We start from the raw sequence: 17,221 nt of genomic DNA, 5'->3' as shown, positions 1-17,221 counted from the left end.
TTTCTGCATCCAGCTGAGCTAATCCACCTTCCAGCCCTGCACAGTAGTACGCACCAATGTACAAAATCTCACGTGCTCTTGGGCACACATTTCCAATCAGAAAACACAGTACAAACAAAATCACATTGCATGGTTGGCAGAGACATGCAACCATATTTATCCCTGCCTCACAATCAGAAAAGCTGCACTGTGAGCACAATTCTAATTCCAATGTAACCAGATCAGATGAGACTGGTACAAACATGCAGTGTCATTAGATTGTGGATAGGGCCTTAAACTTGAAACTTTCTATAAGCTCAACGCCAGAACATTGTGTCTAGTGCCATCAAATACAAGTTTGTTCTTAACCTGCAACTCCCAAACTGCTGCCTCTAGTGTAGGAAGCTAAACAGAGCTGCGTTTGTGTGTCCAGGTTCTTAATTGTACAGAGGAGCCTGCAAGCCCAAAAAAACAGATGGAAAGAAAGAGGATTCAGCCTTTGCTTGGAACTGCTGGCATGTCAGAAAATGAAAGGCAACAAAGCCACCATCACAGACTCTGAACCACCTGCGGGACTGACACTACCAGCTGCAAGAAGAGAGAAACACTCAAGAGAAGGAGGGAATTCTGCAGCTTAATGGTATTTCCAGAAGAGCGAAGAACAGGTTAGACTCTAACCTTCCTCTAACCAGTAGAAGAAACAATAAAATGAAGAGCAAAAGTAGATGGAATTACTGGCGTCTTTCAGGAGACAAAATATTTAATACGTTAGAGACTGCTAAAACTATTGCAGCTTCTCCCCCCTCAGAACCTCTGTGTTAAGCATCTGCTGGAGCTACCAAAAGGACGTCATTTATGAGAGGGATGGGGCCTGCATCCTCGTTCTAATAAGAAGTGGTACCCACAAAGTGAAAAAGCATGAAGATGCCTGCTCATGGGCCAACGCCAATTTCTGATTCCTCAGTATACTTTCCATAATTAGGGGTGGACTTCAATTCTCCGCAGTGAGTCAAAAAACATTTATGCCTTGATCTAAAAAAAAAACCGATCTCTCTTCAGAGTAGTACTTCAGCTAATGCTTAAATTCAAGCACATAGCTAGCTCCATGTCATCCTGAATAGGGAAGGACATAAGCATGTGGTTAAATGTTTTCTTGATTTAAAGCCTAAAAATAGGACAGGAATTCTGCAGCTCCTCTTCCTCTTGCTCATCTAATGTCAGGTAACTACTGTGCCATGTCATTATGATAGTAAGACAGCTTAATTGCCTGCTTTCCAGAGAATGTCAGTTCTGCTTAACTGGTACCTAATGTATGCATCTTGCAGTAAATGTGCTAATCTATCAGTCACTTACATCTACCCTACAATTTCTTCGCTGTAGTCAAAGACGATCTAGGTTCTGATGACTTGCTTGCTAGATGTGAATATTCGCTGACATGGACAGGAACAATATAGCTCTCATATGACTCATTTCTTCAAGAAAGAGACACAAAATGGCTCTCTCCATCTTCATTTACTATACTTTCTTCTAACCCTTCAATCTGCTGATGAATTTTCCAATAGCTATCCTAGAGTATTGGCCTATATTAGCCCATGGAAAAAGTGAAAAATTGAACTGAACTGGACTTGTTTTAATGTACCAGGTTTTTCCCACCAAAATCAGAACTTTTTTAGCACTGTTAACTGTGGGAGTACAATCAATCATTTTAAAAGTACACAAAAGAACAAATGAATAAGCAATCAAGTAATGCACCGAATTACTGACAAGCAGCATTGAACTAGAGGTCTATAATTCATTAAGAAATTATGGTGATATCAAATCACGAGCTCGTATTTTTTTTTGAGGTGGACCTTTACGTATCATCATCAGCCCATTAAAGCTGGACTCACATTGCATATAAAATAAAAACTCTCTTAGAGATTTCTGTGGCTGCTCCTTGTCCACTTCTCTTTGCCTTAACCCCTTCTCTGCTTGCTGTGATTGGTATGGATTCAGAGAATAAAACGCATTGTGAATCTATGTCAAATTAAAAGCTAAAACGTAGACATTGATTTTAGACTATCAAGTCATAATAATATAGTACAGTATTGCAATATCATTTACTGCACTGATGGTAATAAGGCCTCCCTCGTGGAAAAGCCATGCATGGTACATCTTACAACCACTACTGTTCCAAAACACATGAAGCAACTGAGGCACTTATGCAACAGGGCCTTTTGTGTATTGAGACAGATAGATGATCAAGTGAACCAATAAACCTGCATAGGCTGCTATTCAACAGCGCCCGTGCTAAAACCCTCTGTGAAGAATGTGGGAGATCACTGTATTATTTCTATGAGCAGCTCTGTCTAACTACTTGATATTATTCTGTCTGACTGCATGGAGTTACAAATGGTTGTTGGAGGAACAAAACTAGAAAATGGGACAGCAGCAGAGGTGAAATACCTCCAGACAAAATACCAAGGATCCTCAGCAGAAAAGCAGGGGAGCTATAAATTGCAAAATGGCCACCTGCCTGGTTCCAGTCAGGCTAAGAGACTCATTTTTCCCATACTGATGCCTAGGACTAAATGGACACTAAACCATTAGAGAGCCCTGTCTAGAGAGAAAGGTAAGAGGAATGAGGGCTGAATGTGCAGTGGCAGTAGCTAGAGGTGAGTCTGACGCAGACACCAAAGCTACGTACAGAGAGTCAAAAAGCCCGAGCCTGAATTGATTCTATCTTCACAGGTTAGTCTAAGCTGAGTAGATTGAACTGATAAGCAAGTGACAGACATTCACTTTTGATTCTGGAAATGCAGCCACATGCCTGTGGTGGCCCAGGCCAGAAGATGGAGGATGCTAGAGCCTGCCTCACTGCTTGGCTGAAGCAGGCAGCTTGGGACAAGGCTAGCCCACCCACTGTGCAAGGGGCAGGGGGGAATTTGCACAGGAGGTGCAAAGCATTCTGGGATGCTGAGGGACTGTGAGTTAACTTGAATCTGGAAGGGATCTGAGACAGAAGTTCAATAAACTGATTAGCCTTAATCAGTTAAGTCTGATACTACATCTATCCAGGTTATCTTAAACCAGTTTCAGACATTTTAAAAGTGGTTTATGTGCGCTGAACTTCTGTTGCGTTACAGATCTGAACTGGTTTCTGATCACTTACACCGGTTTGTGAGCAATTTCTGTCCCTAGCCCAAAAGAATGCTGTTTTCTTGACTGCTAACCAGTACAAGGCACTGTTAAGCCTATGATTTGTGACTCTTATGCTATAAACAGAGGTCATCAAGTAAAGTCGAGCAGCTGTGCTGGGATGTCCCCAACACAACTTATATGCTTCACTGGGCGATACAGATGTTGACTGTTGTCCTGCAGGGTCAGGACCGTGATGTTCCCAAGGATTCAGGGGCCCAATCCTGTGGGATGACTGTGAACAGGGGAACCCCAGGTTCCCTACTGGCAGACACGTGCTCCAGGAATCCCCTAGCAAGGGATTTCCTTGGGGTATCTCTCTACAAATGCAGGAACCCATTTGCTGCAAAAAAGTGGCACACTTTTATACCACCTATGTTGCACTAACAAATTTTGGGTATTTGTGGCAAAACAAAGGGCATGGAGATCTATCTTTTTGGCCTTTGGGCTGCCATAAAAAGTTTTATGGTGATAGAATGTCCATTTCCAACCTTACTCTGGATGTTGTAAGCAACCAGTACCACCACCACCTAACTTGTTCATATTAACAGCACATTAACAACACATTAAAATTCTGTATGAGGAGTTGCCACAAACTTTTTCTAAATGTTACATGAATGTTATTTAATCATTTTAATTCCATTTAAAAAAAGCTTACCAATTTCTGGGCAGCTTTAAAATACTCCTAGAAAAATCCCCCTCTCATATTTGGAGACCACAGATTTTTCAAATATTGTTTTGATCTAAAAGCAAATCTTCCACTGCTGCCAATATTACCAATAAAATTAAAGCAGCTTTCTTTGGTCTTTTATGAAAAGCAAGGTAAGTAAGTTCAATCAGGGAATTTTAAGGATTCTTTTCATCATCAACATTTTAAATTAAAAATGATCAATGTTGGTAAAAATGAGGTAAAACCAGAAACTGCTTACAACACTTACTTGGTTTTTTGAATCCAAATACAATAGTCTGAAATGTAGAGATCATTAAGGATGTAGGCAGGGTCATTTTCTCGAAAAATCTTGTGAATATCCAGCAGACACTTCAAAACAGCACTTTTACCTGGAAAATATTTACGATTTTTAATAAACAGATTCATGACTCAGTATCCTGAGAGTGCAGTAATCATTATATTGCTATACACCTTGTAGCTACAACAGTATCAGAATGATCCTATCACTTTTTAAAGTTGATTTAGGGCAGTGGTTCTTGACCCTTTTAAAATCAAGGCACCCCTCAGACAATGCCAAGTTTTAGCCTTCACTCATTCCTTGACTACAGAAAAATAATAGAGTAATTATTCTCTTACAAATAACTTAAAAAGACCGCAACAAAATCAGAATGTTCTTAACACTATGGATTCTTATTTGAAAATGCTGGGCTTATCTTGTGAATCATGTCTGTTCACCTAACAGCGTTAACACTGTGAAGCACCCTTAAAAGGAACTCAGGGTACCTCAAGGGCTACTAGTGGTTGAGAATCACCAATTTAGGTACTCTTGTCTGACTGGAATTTCTCCCATCTCCCCTCCTTTAAAAACAAAATAAACTAAGGATTTAGGTCCCAACTGCACAATGCGTTCTATTCCATTGGATTCCCCTAAATACATGAGAGCTCCTGTGAAATTAAGTAGAGTCTGCCAATACAAACCTCCCTGCAAGATCAGAGCCTTCACATTAATTAAAATCACTTCTTGCTGCTGTAACTGATTGGTTGGTTGAAGCTCAAAATACCTGAACAGATCTGTATGTTTCTCCTTAACTAAAAAAAAGTTCTATTTTTAAATACACTTGATAAACCTCTGAAATGTGAAAGTTTGGCAGCATAAACACATTTTCTTATTCTACAACCAAGAGAAACCTCTCTGCATGTTGTCCTTCATTTTTCTTTCACTGGCCACCATTGTGGGCATTCAAGTCTCATGGCAACTAACTGTTTGTCTGTTACTGAGAACACTTTTTAATGTGTTGCAATTAAACCCTGAAAATAAACATGGAAATAAGTAAAAGGCATGTAGAAGTCTATTGGCCTTTGCTTATAGATTTTGTTTGAATTTGGGGGAGGTTACACTGTACAAATAAATTATGACCATCTGGGGATCAACTCAAAACTCCCCCTGCTGTCCGAGCACACAATCACTTACGTACTTCCGCACACGAGACCCCCCAGATGACACCATGTACATTGAGCAGAGAAGCATAGAGACAGGAAGAGGTGTTGGTGCAGGCAGAAGAAAGGTACTGCACCAGAGGGGAATTGGTCAAAAAAAATATCAGGCAAGAAAGAATCTAGATAAATATTAGGGATGTGCGAAGCTTTGGGTGGTGATTCGATTTGGAGGAAATTTGGCCCGATTCGGTGGCCAAATCTCCAAATTGAACCAGGAGACCAATTAAAAAGTCCGAATCAATTCAAAGCTCTCCGAATTTTTGGAAAAAGATTCAGAGAGCTTTGATGACTCGGGCAGTCCCCAGTGGCTACAGCACGGAGCTGCAGCAGAACTCAGAGCTGACAAGTACTAGGGACGGGGGAGGGACCATGGGGGAACTCCTGTCAGCCTCCACCTCCTGCGTGCTCTCCCAGCTCCCCCTCAACCTCCGCCTGCTCCCCCAGCATGGCATGGGGCAGCAGGAAGCATCCCTCTGCTGACAGGAGCACTGAGTCTAGGTGTTTTCTCATTTTGGGGGGTTTTTTTTTCCCTTAAAGGGAAAGAGCTGCTGCAGGTGGCGCAGCCATGGGGGGGGCTGGGATGCGGGGGGGGGGGGGGGGGTCGGGGGGCTCATGGCAGAGCCCCCCCCCCCATGCAGCATGGGGGCAGCGACGATCACTCCTCCGCTCGGCAGCACCTGCTGAGTCAGGGCTTTTTTTTCCCCCCCGCAAGTGCCAGGAGCTGGGACAGGCGGGGCAGCCACTGCCGGGCTGGGGGGGATGGACCTGGCTGATTCGGAGATTCGGCCAAATCGATTCGGGACGGTGATTCCAATCACCGAATTGAATCACTGTCCCCCGAACCGGTTGAATCCGAAGCAAATACTAGTTGCTTTGCACTGGCCTAAGAAATATTAAAAATCACACATCATAGTTTCAAACTTTATTATCCTCACTATTTGTCCATATAAGTGATTCTCAACCACTGGTGCCACTAGATAACTTTGAAGGGTGCCCCAAAGCGTGAGGAGATAAGTGAGGTATGACAAGATAAGCAGGTAAGTACAAGCTCAGGCTTGTCCCTACCCTCTAATCCATCACCCCCACTGACTAGCCCCTCTGCAAAGATGTATGCACTGCAACATATTAAATAGTTTTTGAAATTGGGTTCCACTCAAGTCCAGAAAGGTAGAGTACCACTGGTCTAGATAAAACCAATCAAGCTGAACTATTCCACCTAATGCAGCAGACACATTTAAATGAAATTAGGACAGTGTAAATGAAAACTTTGTTCAGCTGTTTGATTGGGTTTTGTTGTCTATTTTTTAGGCTCAACAATTTGCATCATCCACTGCTGTTAAGTACTGGTAGGTTACGTGAGTCCCTACAAATTTCTCTCTCCTCTGTCTCTATTAACAATTTGGCTCAAGAACCCTCTGTTTTCGGCAAGAACAATTTTAGCTAAGCTGAAGTCCTGCCTGATTGACATGAACCTTAAAGATCCCATAGTGTTTTTTCTTAAAAAGCAGGCATTTACTCTAGTGTGTCTGCAAAGCGTCTTTTCCACCAACCCTTGGCTGAGTAGCAACCTAAGCATTGGCTGATTTCCAACCTATTCTGCAGAAATAGCTGCATTTCAGTGATACCAGTACACACCTAATATAACTGTAATATTTTGGGTCCCCTTGTGTATTTAAAATGTGATACTGTTTTATATCCTAGCATGGGCTTGAAAACATTTCATTTATGCAACAGGACTGAAAGACAACTGAAAATGTATAAAACAGGTTTTAAATGTCTAGTGGACAAATAAAGGAAAATAAAAACCACTCTTTACACTAGGCTACCACTCCAGCTCTCCCCCGCATTTTCTTCATTCATATTCATGGAGGCTTGGGTACCTTTTGACTGCTTCGGCGCAGATACTACAGATAACAGCACATTAGTTTAATGACTGCCTAGTACTGCCTTTTTCCCTTATGTTCTGGCTGGAAAGAGACATTTTCATTTCATATTTAATTTATAACTTATTTAATTTCACAAAGTCTGGGCCCATCCAGCACACTCAAGGTAAAAAGAAAGGAACATAAGCTTGCTGCTATTCTGTTACAGTCCCAGTCTGTTTTGTTTAGGCAGGCTGGACATTATCACTGATTTCACTTTCATCATGCTGCCCTTCAGCAAAGTCACATATCTTTTTACATGGTGAAGGAGGAGTGAAATGCACAAACAGTATGGTGCACTTCAGAGTTACAGAGGCCAAGGCATGTTAAAAAACAATGGGGGAGAAGGGAGGGAGAGGGCAGACCCTGACCTAACCAAAACCTGCAGGAGTTTTGCCATTGATTTCAACGAGGCCAGGATTCTACCCATGGGATTGATTTAAACCAGGAATCAATAGGGATTTAAATTTCATTTGTCCGTGTTGCCTGGAGATAAGAGTCAACAAAAATTTTCTATTGACTGGGGTCGAGAGAAGATTTCATTTTGGAATTTCTTGATTGCTAGCAAACTCTATGATAATATCATACTTTAACATGTCTCTTCATTTTTGGGTCTCTCTTCTTTCTTCCACCCCTTACCCTCCCACTCAATATTTTACTCTCAGTTCCACAACGACTGCAATAAAATTAAAGGATTTTTTAACGTATGTATTATTTTTCTGTCCATCACTTCAACGGCACTTATTTTTAACAGCTGTTCTGTCCTACAGCCCCTGCTTCTTTTTTGCAGATCTATAATGCCTGATTTATTTTTAGGAGACAAAAGAGGCCTTAGGAGAGCCCAACCCCATAGCCCTACTTAAGGCCAAACATTGCAGCAACCTCCAGGGGCAATCAACTCTCTCCAGAGCCCATTAATTAAGGTCTTTCAGTCATCCTAGAAGGGGTTGTTGAGCAAAGATGAGAAGCACGTTCTGTCCCTAGAGCATAAGCGCCTTGAGCGGGTTTCTGAACTCTGCAGGGGTACAAGTAATACACAACAATATATCATCTGAGGGCATCCCTACCCAGCGGGCTTAAGCCACCCTACAAAGATAGCTAAAAAGTTAAAACAAATATCAGCAATATTTCTATAACAACCCCTAAAGCTGGTGAATGGAGTAGAGCCAAAAGGAAAGAAGAAAAGTTGTACACTCTGAGAATGGATGCTGTAAATTCACTGTTATATGTAGCTAGAGAAGAAGCGAGCCCAGAATTACTGATCCTCGGTGGAAAACACTCTCTCCTCTTGTCCTTCTCATGATAAGTCAGAACAAATCATTTCAGCCACACCTGTAAATTCCACCCACATAAGCCACACCTGGAAGCAAGAGCAACGGGTCCTATAAATAGATCAGTCAAGTAACACTTGAGAGTTTGTGTTTACTGTCTGAACCTGAAACATGGGTTGGATAAAAGGCAGCCAGCGAAGTTCACAGTATAGTATTTAGCCATTCTCATGAAGAATGTTTTGTCAGAAGTGACTGCACACTTTACAGTCTGGTTTTCCACTGAAGCATCCTTATCCCCATCAAAGAATGATACAATCCAGATCACACAAACAGCAACAAGGCCAGAGGTCCATTGTAACTTTGTGTCCTGTAATCTCCAGTTAAGTGGCTTGCTTCCATTCCCTCTCAAAATAGCGAGCTCACAAAAAATGGTGGTGCATTTGTAGAAGTTTACTGAAAATATAAAGCATCGCATAAAAACAACTTGCCATGTCTGATCCACTTCACATTCCCTGAGACTGTCTGAAAAGTCAATGGGAGGTGAGCATTTCACACTACTAGGTACCCTTGGGAAACACTAGGTCAAACTATGAAGACAACTAGCCTAACATTAAGATAACTTAAGTTTGCTATACTAAGTGATAAAAACACTGGCTGCTAAAGATCTAGTTTACTTGTGAAGTTAAGTATTACATTATACAAAAAATTAATATGCAGCTATTTTGGATCAGAATGTTGTTGACTGTTTAAAAATGATTTGGGTATATTTACAGACATAAATATATTTAAAAGCTTGAATCAGTAACAAAACAGATAACTGATTTCATAAGTAGTATTTATTAAGTTTCACTATATACAACACAAGAAATAAAGAACAAATATTTTTTATGTCTGCTAATAACTTTAGACAGGGCTATCCAAATGATGGCCTGTGGGGCCCATGCAGCCGGTGAGGCTCTTACAGTGGCTTGTCAGTGAAGCTGCTGGATCAGCTGTGGTGGCGCAGTTCCGGACCCCAGGGATGAATGCTGCCAGCACTCATCCTGCACCCCACTGCTTCCTGTCAAATTTGGAGATTTTGGTTGCTGAAGACAACTCACATTGGTGGCAGGGCAAAGTGGGGGTGAACAGTGGAAACATTCACTCCCTGCGTTCCACAGCCGTGCCAGTGCAGCAGTTCTGGCAGCCACACAGACAAGCCACTGCCTTGGCACCAGAGGTGCATCATTCAACCTCAAGCAGAAATCCCTTAATTTCGAAATGGAGTTTAAAAAAACCCCAAAAACACTTCCCTACTCCTTCCCCACCAACATATCTGTGCAAGGAGGGTATAATTTGCCCCTGGTCTACATTAATCATTGGATGTAAGAGAAACCCCACCCCTGAAACTTAGTCACAGAATTAACTGGCTCCTGCATTGAAAATAAAACTTTTATAAAGCAAATTGAAACCACATGCCTTATTGAAGAGTTTTCTTTTTCTCTATTTTTTCTATTATAACATCAGATCGAGTAAATAAAGCTCTTTTTCCAAAGACTTTTCTATAGTTTTCACATATTGCAAGAAGCAGAGTCCACATATAAAAAAAATAAAAACTAAAATTTGTCTCCCTCTAAAAGAAATTTAAGGATAGTGTGAGACCGAATACTACAGGACTATAAAAGACGCCACCAATACTTTATGCTTAGGGGCAACTAACACAGGTTCATTAGAGGCAGGTCCTGTCAGACCAACCTGGTGGACTTCTACGACCAGGTCACAAAATCCTTAGACACAGGGGTAGCAGTGGACATCATCTTCCTGGACTTTAGGAAGGCCTTTGACACTGTCTCTCACCCCATTCTTGTTAAAAAACTAGGGACTGTGGTGTTGACACCTACACAGTCAAATGAGTCACTAACCGGCTGGAGGGCCGCACCCGGAGAGTGGTAGTAGGAATTATTCGACCTGGAAGGATGCGGGCAGTGGGATCCCCCAGGGCTCGGTCACTGGGCCCCCACTGTTCAACATCTTCATCAGCGACTTGGACGAGGGGGTAAAAAGCTCTCTCTTCAAATTCGCAGACGACACTAAGATAAGGGGGGATGTGGGCACGCTACAAGGGAGAAATAGGCTCCAGTCGGACCTAGACAGGTTACAGGGGTGGGCGGATGAGAACAGGATGGGATTCAACACCAAGAAGTGCAAGGTGATGCACCTGGGGGGAAGAACCAGCACCATACCTACAGGCTGGGGAACTCCCTTCTCGTCAGGGCAGAGGCAGAAAAGGATCTTGGAGTCATTACTGATGCCAAAACGAACATGGGCCGACAGTGTGGGGCACGGTCAGGAAGGCCAACCGCATCTTATCGTGCATCCACAGATGCATCTTGAGCAGGTCCAAGGAGGTGATCCTCCCCCTCTATGCGGCACTGGTCAGGCCGCAGCTGGAGTACTGCGTCCAGTTCTGGGTGCCGCGTTTCAGGAGGGATGTGGACAGCATGGAGAGGGTCCAGAGGAGGCCACCCGCATGGTCAGGGGGCAGCAGGGCAGGCCCTATGAGGAGAGGCTACAGGACCTGAACCTGCTCAGCCTCCACAAGAGAAGGCTGAGGGGGGATCTTGTGGCCTGTTACAAACTAGTCAGAGGGGACCAGCAGGCATTGGGGGAGTCCCTGTTCCCCCGAGCACTACCAGCAGTGACTACAAGTAGTGGTCACAAGCTGGCAGAGGGTAGATTCAGGCTAGACATCAGGAGGTGCTACTCCACTGTCTGGGCAGCTAGGATCCCGAACCAACTTCCAAGAGAAGTGGTGCTGGCTCCTACCCTGGGGGTCTTTAAGAGGAGGCTGGACGAACATCTTGCTGGGGTTGTTTGACCCCAGTACTCTTTCCTGCCATGGCAGGGGGTCGGATCGATGATCTGCTCAGGTCCCTTCCAACCCCACCAACTATGAACTTTGTGTTTCAGCAGTACTTTGTTTTCCCACTGTAAGAGACAAGGGTCATATACAGGCGTTCAGTTTCTCTTGGGAGAGCTACTGCTCTCTCATGAGAAATCATGAGTGCACAAGTGTTCAGGATTTTCTCCCACAGCAAAAATGGCCACTCTGGGAAAAAAAACAACATGGGAGCCTCCAGGTTTAAATAACTCTCCCCTGGGAAAGTGAATGTCTGTACAACTTACCTTTCTGATAGAAAAGCCATAGCACAGTCCTCCACCATCTCAGGGTGCTTTGCCCTCCAAGAATGTCCCTTTGCTGCTCCAGATGAGCAGGGAACACAAGAAGCCCCTTCACAAACCTACACTGTGCTGCACACAGGCTGACTGAGCAGTCTGGATCAGCCAATCAGGGTCACCTTGTGCCTTGCTGCTACCTGTCTCTAGAGTATCATCTAATAGTATCAATACTGAGAAATAATCTCCATCTCCTATTTTTGAACAAAAAAGTGTGATACCTATCAATGTGATTGAGGAAAAAAAATGCTAAGTAAATATATCCCAGCTTCACATCATTAATCTATGCTTTAATCACCTGAACATTTCAGGATACTAGTTTGGTTGGAAGGACTTTTTAAAAAAAACCAAACACACTAATCAGTTTAATAAACCCATTACAAACAGAGCAAATGCATCAGACAAGTTAGATGCCAGAGCACTGGAAATAAAGTACTAAAGTGTCACCATTTTGCTGTAAAAGCATTTATAGAATAGAAAGCACGGACTTATCGTGGGAACGTGAAAAAACTTGTTGGGGATCTTTATAGAAATCAGCATAATGCACTTCTCTGAAGACTTATGACTAAACAGGAAGGACTAATTTAAACAAATGTCTCACCCACTTTACAATCCAGCTTAAAATAGTTCAAGCATCCTGAACATGGAGAGTGAGCACTCACGGTAGCACTTCATTTTAAGACCAAATTACTTACCTTTTTTTTAAAAAAGAAGAATAGTTAATCATGCGCTGTTTTCCTATTTGTTTTCCTGACACAGCTGTTTACTTTTTGTTTACATTTCAATACTACATTCATTACCTTGGAAAACCAATAGTTTCTGAACAACTGGTTATTAAGTCAAATAACTGAACTGCAGAGCTGTTAATTGTTTGTAGCAAAACTGTACTCTGTTTTCTTTTACATGAGTGGAAATGACTTATTTCCTACAGGCTGTTTCTTTACCATTCTGTTATACTCTGTTATTCTTCACTCAGACAGAAACATGAGGCAGGACAGAATTCCAGACTTGCAGTTAAGTATTTTGAAAAAGTTGTCAGTAAACTGAACAACTGCCATCACCAGGCATGGACTGACTTTCCAAGCCAAAGTATTCTACAAAGCCTTACTGTCCAAATTCATTACGAGTATGCACCAGCATCTGCCTTCACTGTACAGGGAAGGGCTTTAATCCCATATAAAATCAAACAGGGCACTCGTTTAAAGTTAAACGACACTCATATAAGTGTGTCGATCATATGAAATAATCTCGTAGTTCAGATTTATTACTAGTATTTGCTTTTTATGGATGTATATAGTCACGTTTACTCATACATAACGTATAATACATCTGGGTATACAATGATGCATAAATTTAGGGGGGCTGGACTTCTGGCATATTCAAAATTAATATATAACCCAATATATAATTAATATATTAACTCCCCCTTTGCTATTTTTAAGTTTTCAGTGGCATATTATTAAGTTGTCAGTAGCATAAAACATGAAATTTATGCAATTCAAGCATCTATCACCTTTTAGAAATTTATTCATAGTCTCCTGTTTATTTTTTCTGATAAATGATACATACTCATCTAAAACACACTTCATCAGAATTAACTGTAGTCTGGTTATTTTTTAACTTAGAAATGTAAAGCTTCATATGCCATACACCAAAGAACATAACAGTAGGAAATAATTTCAGAGCATAATACTGACATTTTCAACCCTCTGGATCTTGATCTCTTTTATTTATATCATGGCTACCCTAGTAAGACATAGAGCTTCATAAAGCATTTCATACCCATAATCTACTGAGGGAAGTTATTTCCCACTTTCCACTTATCTGGCAAACTAGTGGGTTAATTTAAGTATTAAAAAACATCATGGCTTAATTCAGCATAGTATCTTTCTTCCTATTTGCGACAGAAGCTGTAACAGGCATATCTTCACTTTTGCTGCCTTGCATGAACCGGTTTGAACTCCTAAAATTCTACCTATTACCCTGACAAGCAATCTGTGAGGACAGCCAGTCACGTTTCATCTTGCCTTGGTTTCCATGGTAACCAATACAGCCAAAGAAATGCATACAATATACCTGGATAGAACTAAACTAGTTGCATTTTCACTTTTTCCAATGCTTTTAAATCATTAAATATTAAATGATGGGGGGACAACTAAATGGCTCATAGGATACAGGATATGGAGTATTTCTCCCCTAGATTATCCATTTTGTGCTTTACTGACTTCCAGAGGAGCTTCAAGTGCTTTGCTTCTCTCAGAGTTTGGCTGTTAAGAATCAGTTTAGAAGAGAGGTGTCCAAACACACCCGGAGCCCTGGGCCGAATCTGGACTCTGGGGCCCACGGCAGCCCCATGTGGCTGCCATGGCTATCAGTGGTGGATCTGGCAGCAGCAGAGATGGCAGCAAAGGATCTGGGGGCAGTGAGAGGTCCTGTGGCAGAGGTCTGCCAGCAGTGGTAGTGAGCCAAATTCACCACTGATTGCCAGTGTCAGAGGTGGCAAAGGGCCCCAATATCCAATGGCTCTCTGGTAGCCCATTAGGCTGGACAAGGTGGTTCTGCAGGCTGGATTTGGGCCACTGCCATGTTTGACACCCCTGGTTTAGAAAGACAAGGTTGTTACTCTTCAGTGACCTACAGGAAACTGAATTTAGTTGGTTCTCAATGTATACTTATCTATTATTTTTACTATTTTCATAATACCACACATGATTTCTGCAATATTGGAGACATGCAGAACATGTTTTACACAAACACAGTTGCTACTCAAAGGAGTTTACAATTAAAGATCCACTTTCCTTGCCAATGTACCAAGTGACTTCAAAGTACGAGAACCTGGTGCTGTGATTATACATGCCAAGTGGAGATAGTTGATGGAAGAACATGATGAGGGATGGTACAAGGTATGCAAACAACTGATATTATTATTTAATAAATAAAGTCATACAAATAACATTCAACGCTTTGTAGCATTGTGTGTAACACTTTCCAACCTTATCCCCAAAGTTGTACCTTTTCCCTACATTACTTTTACCATTAGATACCCTAAACCCACTAAACTACCCTGTACAAATTAAACACTATTTAGGGAAATGTTGTTTATTAGAGGTTCAGCACTCAAATCTATACTCTTTGGTTGATAGCGTGCATCAAGTACCACATCATGAAGGAACGGTTATTGGCCTAAACATATTATAGATCTATTCACGAAGAAATTTGCAGAAGGAACCTAATCCTTTTAGTTCACTTCTAAAAGTACAAGGCATACACTGCTGTGAAATGGCTCATATAGGGAAGACAACTTTATTGATATTTTAAATGTATGCAGCCATCCATTCTATCTGCTGGCATACAAATACATTCAAGGCATAAAATTGGGGTTATTTTTGCACTGTTATTGTCATTTACAATAACAACACATTATTTTGTACAAATGTTATTTTGAGATGTGGTATGATCATTTTTATTAACTGGAAATGTAATATGGATTACTTACTTATAGCTATTGGCTATGGATTACTTAGCTACAGCTATTGGCAATCCAATATGTAGGATTCTGCCAGAGACCAAAGCCTACAGTTTAAGCAGGAATTGCAGGGCTCTGATAATTTTGTTATCAATATATTTCCTATAGCTTTGACAGGATGTTTTCTCTGCTACTCTGGGTGGCTGTTTGCTGCCACTGTCACAATGTCATCAGCTTTACTCCTCCACCAGCCCTCCTCTCCTCGCTATAATCTTATGGGCTCTTTCCTGCCTACCAGTTTACCAAAACCTTTTCTAAACCTTACCTAAAAACATTTAATAGCACGTACTAGATGTGTGAAGTTCACAAGCCATCGCGTTATCCACTTTGCTTACATGATAATATCTGCTTCCCTTATACTTTGTCTGTCTTGTCCGTTTAGACTGTACTTTTACAGTTACTACTAGTTACTTCGTACAGTGCCTAGCACAATCAGACCCTGTTCTTGGTTGGCCCTTTGTGACATAACAACAACAGTCCTCTCATTCCTATTTCAGGAAATACAAAAATAGTAGAACCACATTTTCACTGCACAGAAGATGTTTCTTCTTCTTTCTGTGGGCCCCTGGTCCAGCACTGGAAGCAAGGGAAAAGTATTAATTCTTTAAAACAGCCACAACTTGTCCCACCAGAACAACTGTGGACTTGGACAGGTTGTCAGTTACTGGGCCTTGAAACATGAATGCCATCGCTTTACCTGAACTTGATGCCTCTCCTAACGGCACTCAATGGAGTTAAATGGAAAGGATGTTCAGTACTTTCCCCTTTGAAGTTCACTGTCTGACCCTTATCCAGTGAATAATAACCTCGGACTAGCAGTACTTTTTTGGCACTAGCCCAGGTTTAAATATAGTAAATTCTAGACAGAACTGTACATAATTTGCAGCTGCAGTTCCCATACATGCAATGAAAAGTAATCCGTTAATAACTGTTACTTCTCCGAGGGAAAAACCCCCCTGTAATGTGGACCATAGCAGGGTTTTAAGTAACTTGCACAATGCAAAGTATAATCATGGGTGTGTATCACTGTACACCTGAAGCAAAGCAGTTCTGAAAATGAAAGCAGTTTTGAAAATCTACATGGTTATGGGAAAAACTGGAGTAGAAAGAGGATTCATAATAAGAATGGTGCTGTAAGATTTACTGACAGCCATTAAAAAGACGACAGCCCTATTCCTGCACTGTGAAACAGAGCAAGGCTACAAGTACCTAGTTCAGTCGGGTTTTTATTCCTCAGTTTAAAAGAAACAAAGTATGTCGGTATAGGATCCCTCTATTATATACATTCAGTTTACAGAGCAGTATTTGTTTATTACTTGCAATGACTCGATTTTGCCTATGCAAAAGCAAAGACAGAGCATTATAATGACATGGAAAAAGTGAAGGTTTCCATTCTTTCTACAATAACAGTTTTTGACATATACCACATTATTTGAAGCTTTCCACAGCATGAAGCCATAATTGGTCACTGATAAAACTAAGTTAGTACTTATTCAACTATGGACATAAGAGCTCCCCATTAACCTGTTTAACAAATTTAGTCATCATCCAGTACCTCTTGCCATGACTGTACAAAAATGACTGGCAAGATAACTCAGACCATATAGCAAACATGCATGCGCTCCAGCAGGAACTTTAAATCATGATCAATAGGATATTGCTGAACAGAATGATCTCCAAAGCCAAACTTAGGGAACGTTTTCAAAACTGCCCTTAATTAGAGCCTGTTTGCAACCCACAGGAATCTCATTTGCCATGTTTTTCAGCAGGCTTTGGATCAGGCAATTGATGCCCCCATGAAGACAGTCCTAAGGTGGGCCTATCATGGCCCATCTAATGCTTTGAACATAAGCTGTCATTTAATTTTCACAGAAATAAAAGTACGTTTTAGTTGCTTTAAAACAGGACAAAATCTGTCATATTACTTCATATGACAGTAGTTTCATCATCATATCCCAGTGAA

General features: G+C 41.5%; 1 protein-coding gene across 4 annotated transcripts in view; it reads right to left on the bottom strand.

Annotated features, from left to right (window-relative positions):
* The window catches only part of SHQ1 (SHQ1, H/ACA ribonucleoprotein assembly factor), an 85,678-nt gene that overhangs the window by 31,149 nt on the left and 37,308 nt on the right, over positions 1 to 17,221 (bottom strand). For all 4 annotated transcript variants that reach the window (XM_090022459.1, XM_090022457.1, XM_090022458.1 and 1 more), the window contains exon 11: positions 4,095 to 4,215. In XM_090022459.1, coding sequence (XP_089878585.1) covers positions 4,095 to 4,215 — 121 coding nt within the window. The remainder of the gene's footprint in view (positions 1 to 4,094; positions 4,216 to 17,221) is intronic.

Source organism: Crocodylus siamensis, chromosome 11, assembly GCF_052110815.1.
Source record: "Crocodylus siamensis isolate JL-2025a chromosome 11, ASM5211081v1, whole genome shotgun sequence".
NCBI lineage: Eukaryota > Metazoa > Chordata > Crocodylia > Crocodylidae > Crocodylus > Crocodylus siamensis.
The sequence above is the reverse complement of the archived record's forward strand: the minus strand, read 5'-3'. Positions and strand labels throughout refer to the sequence as shown.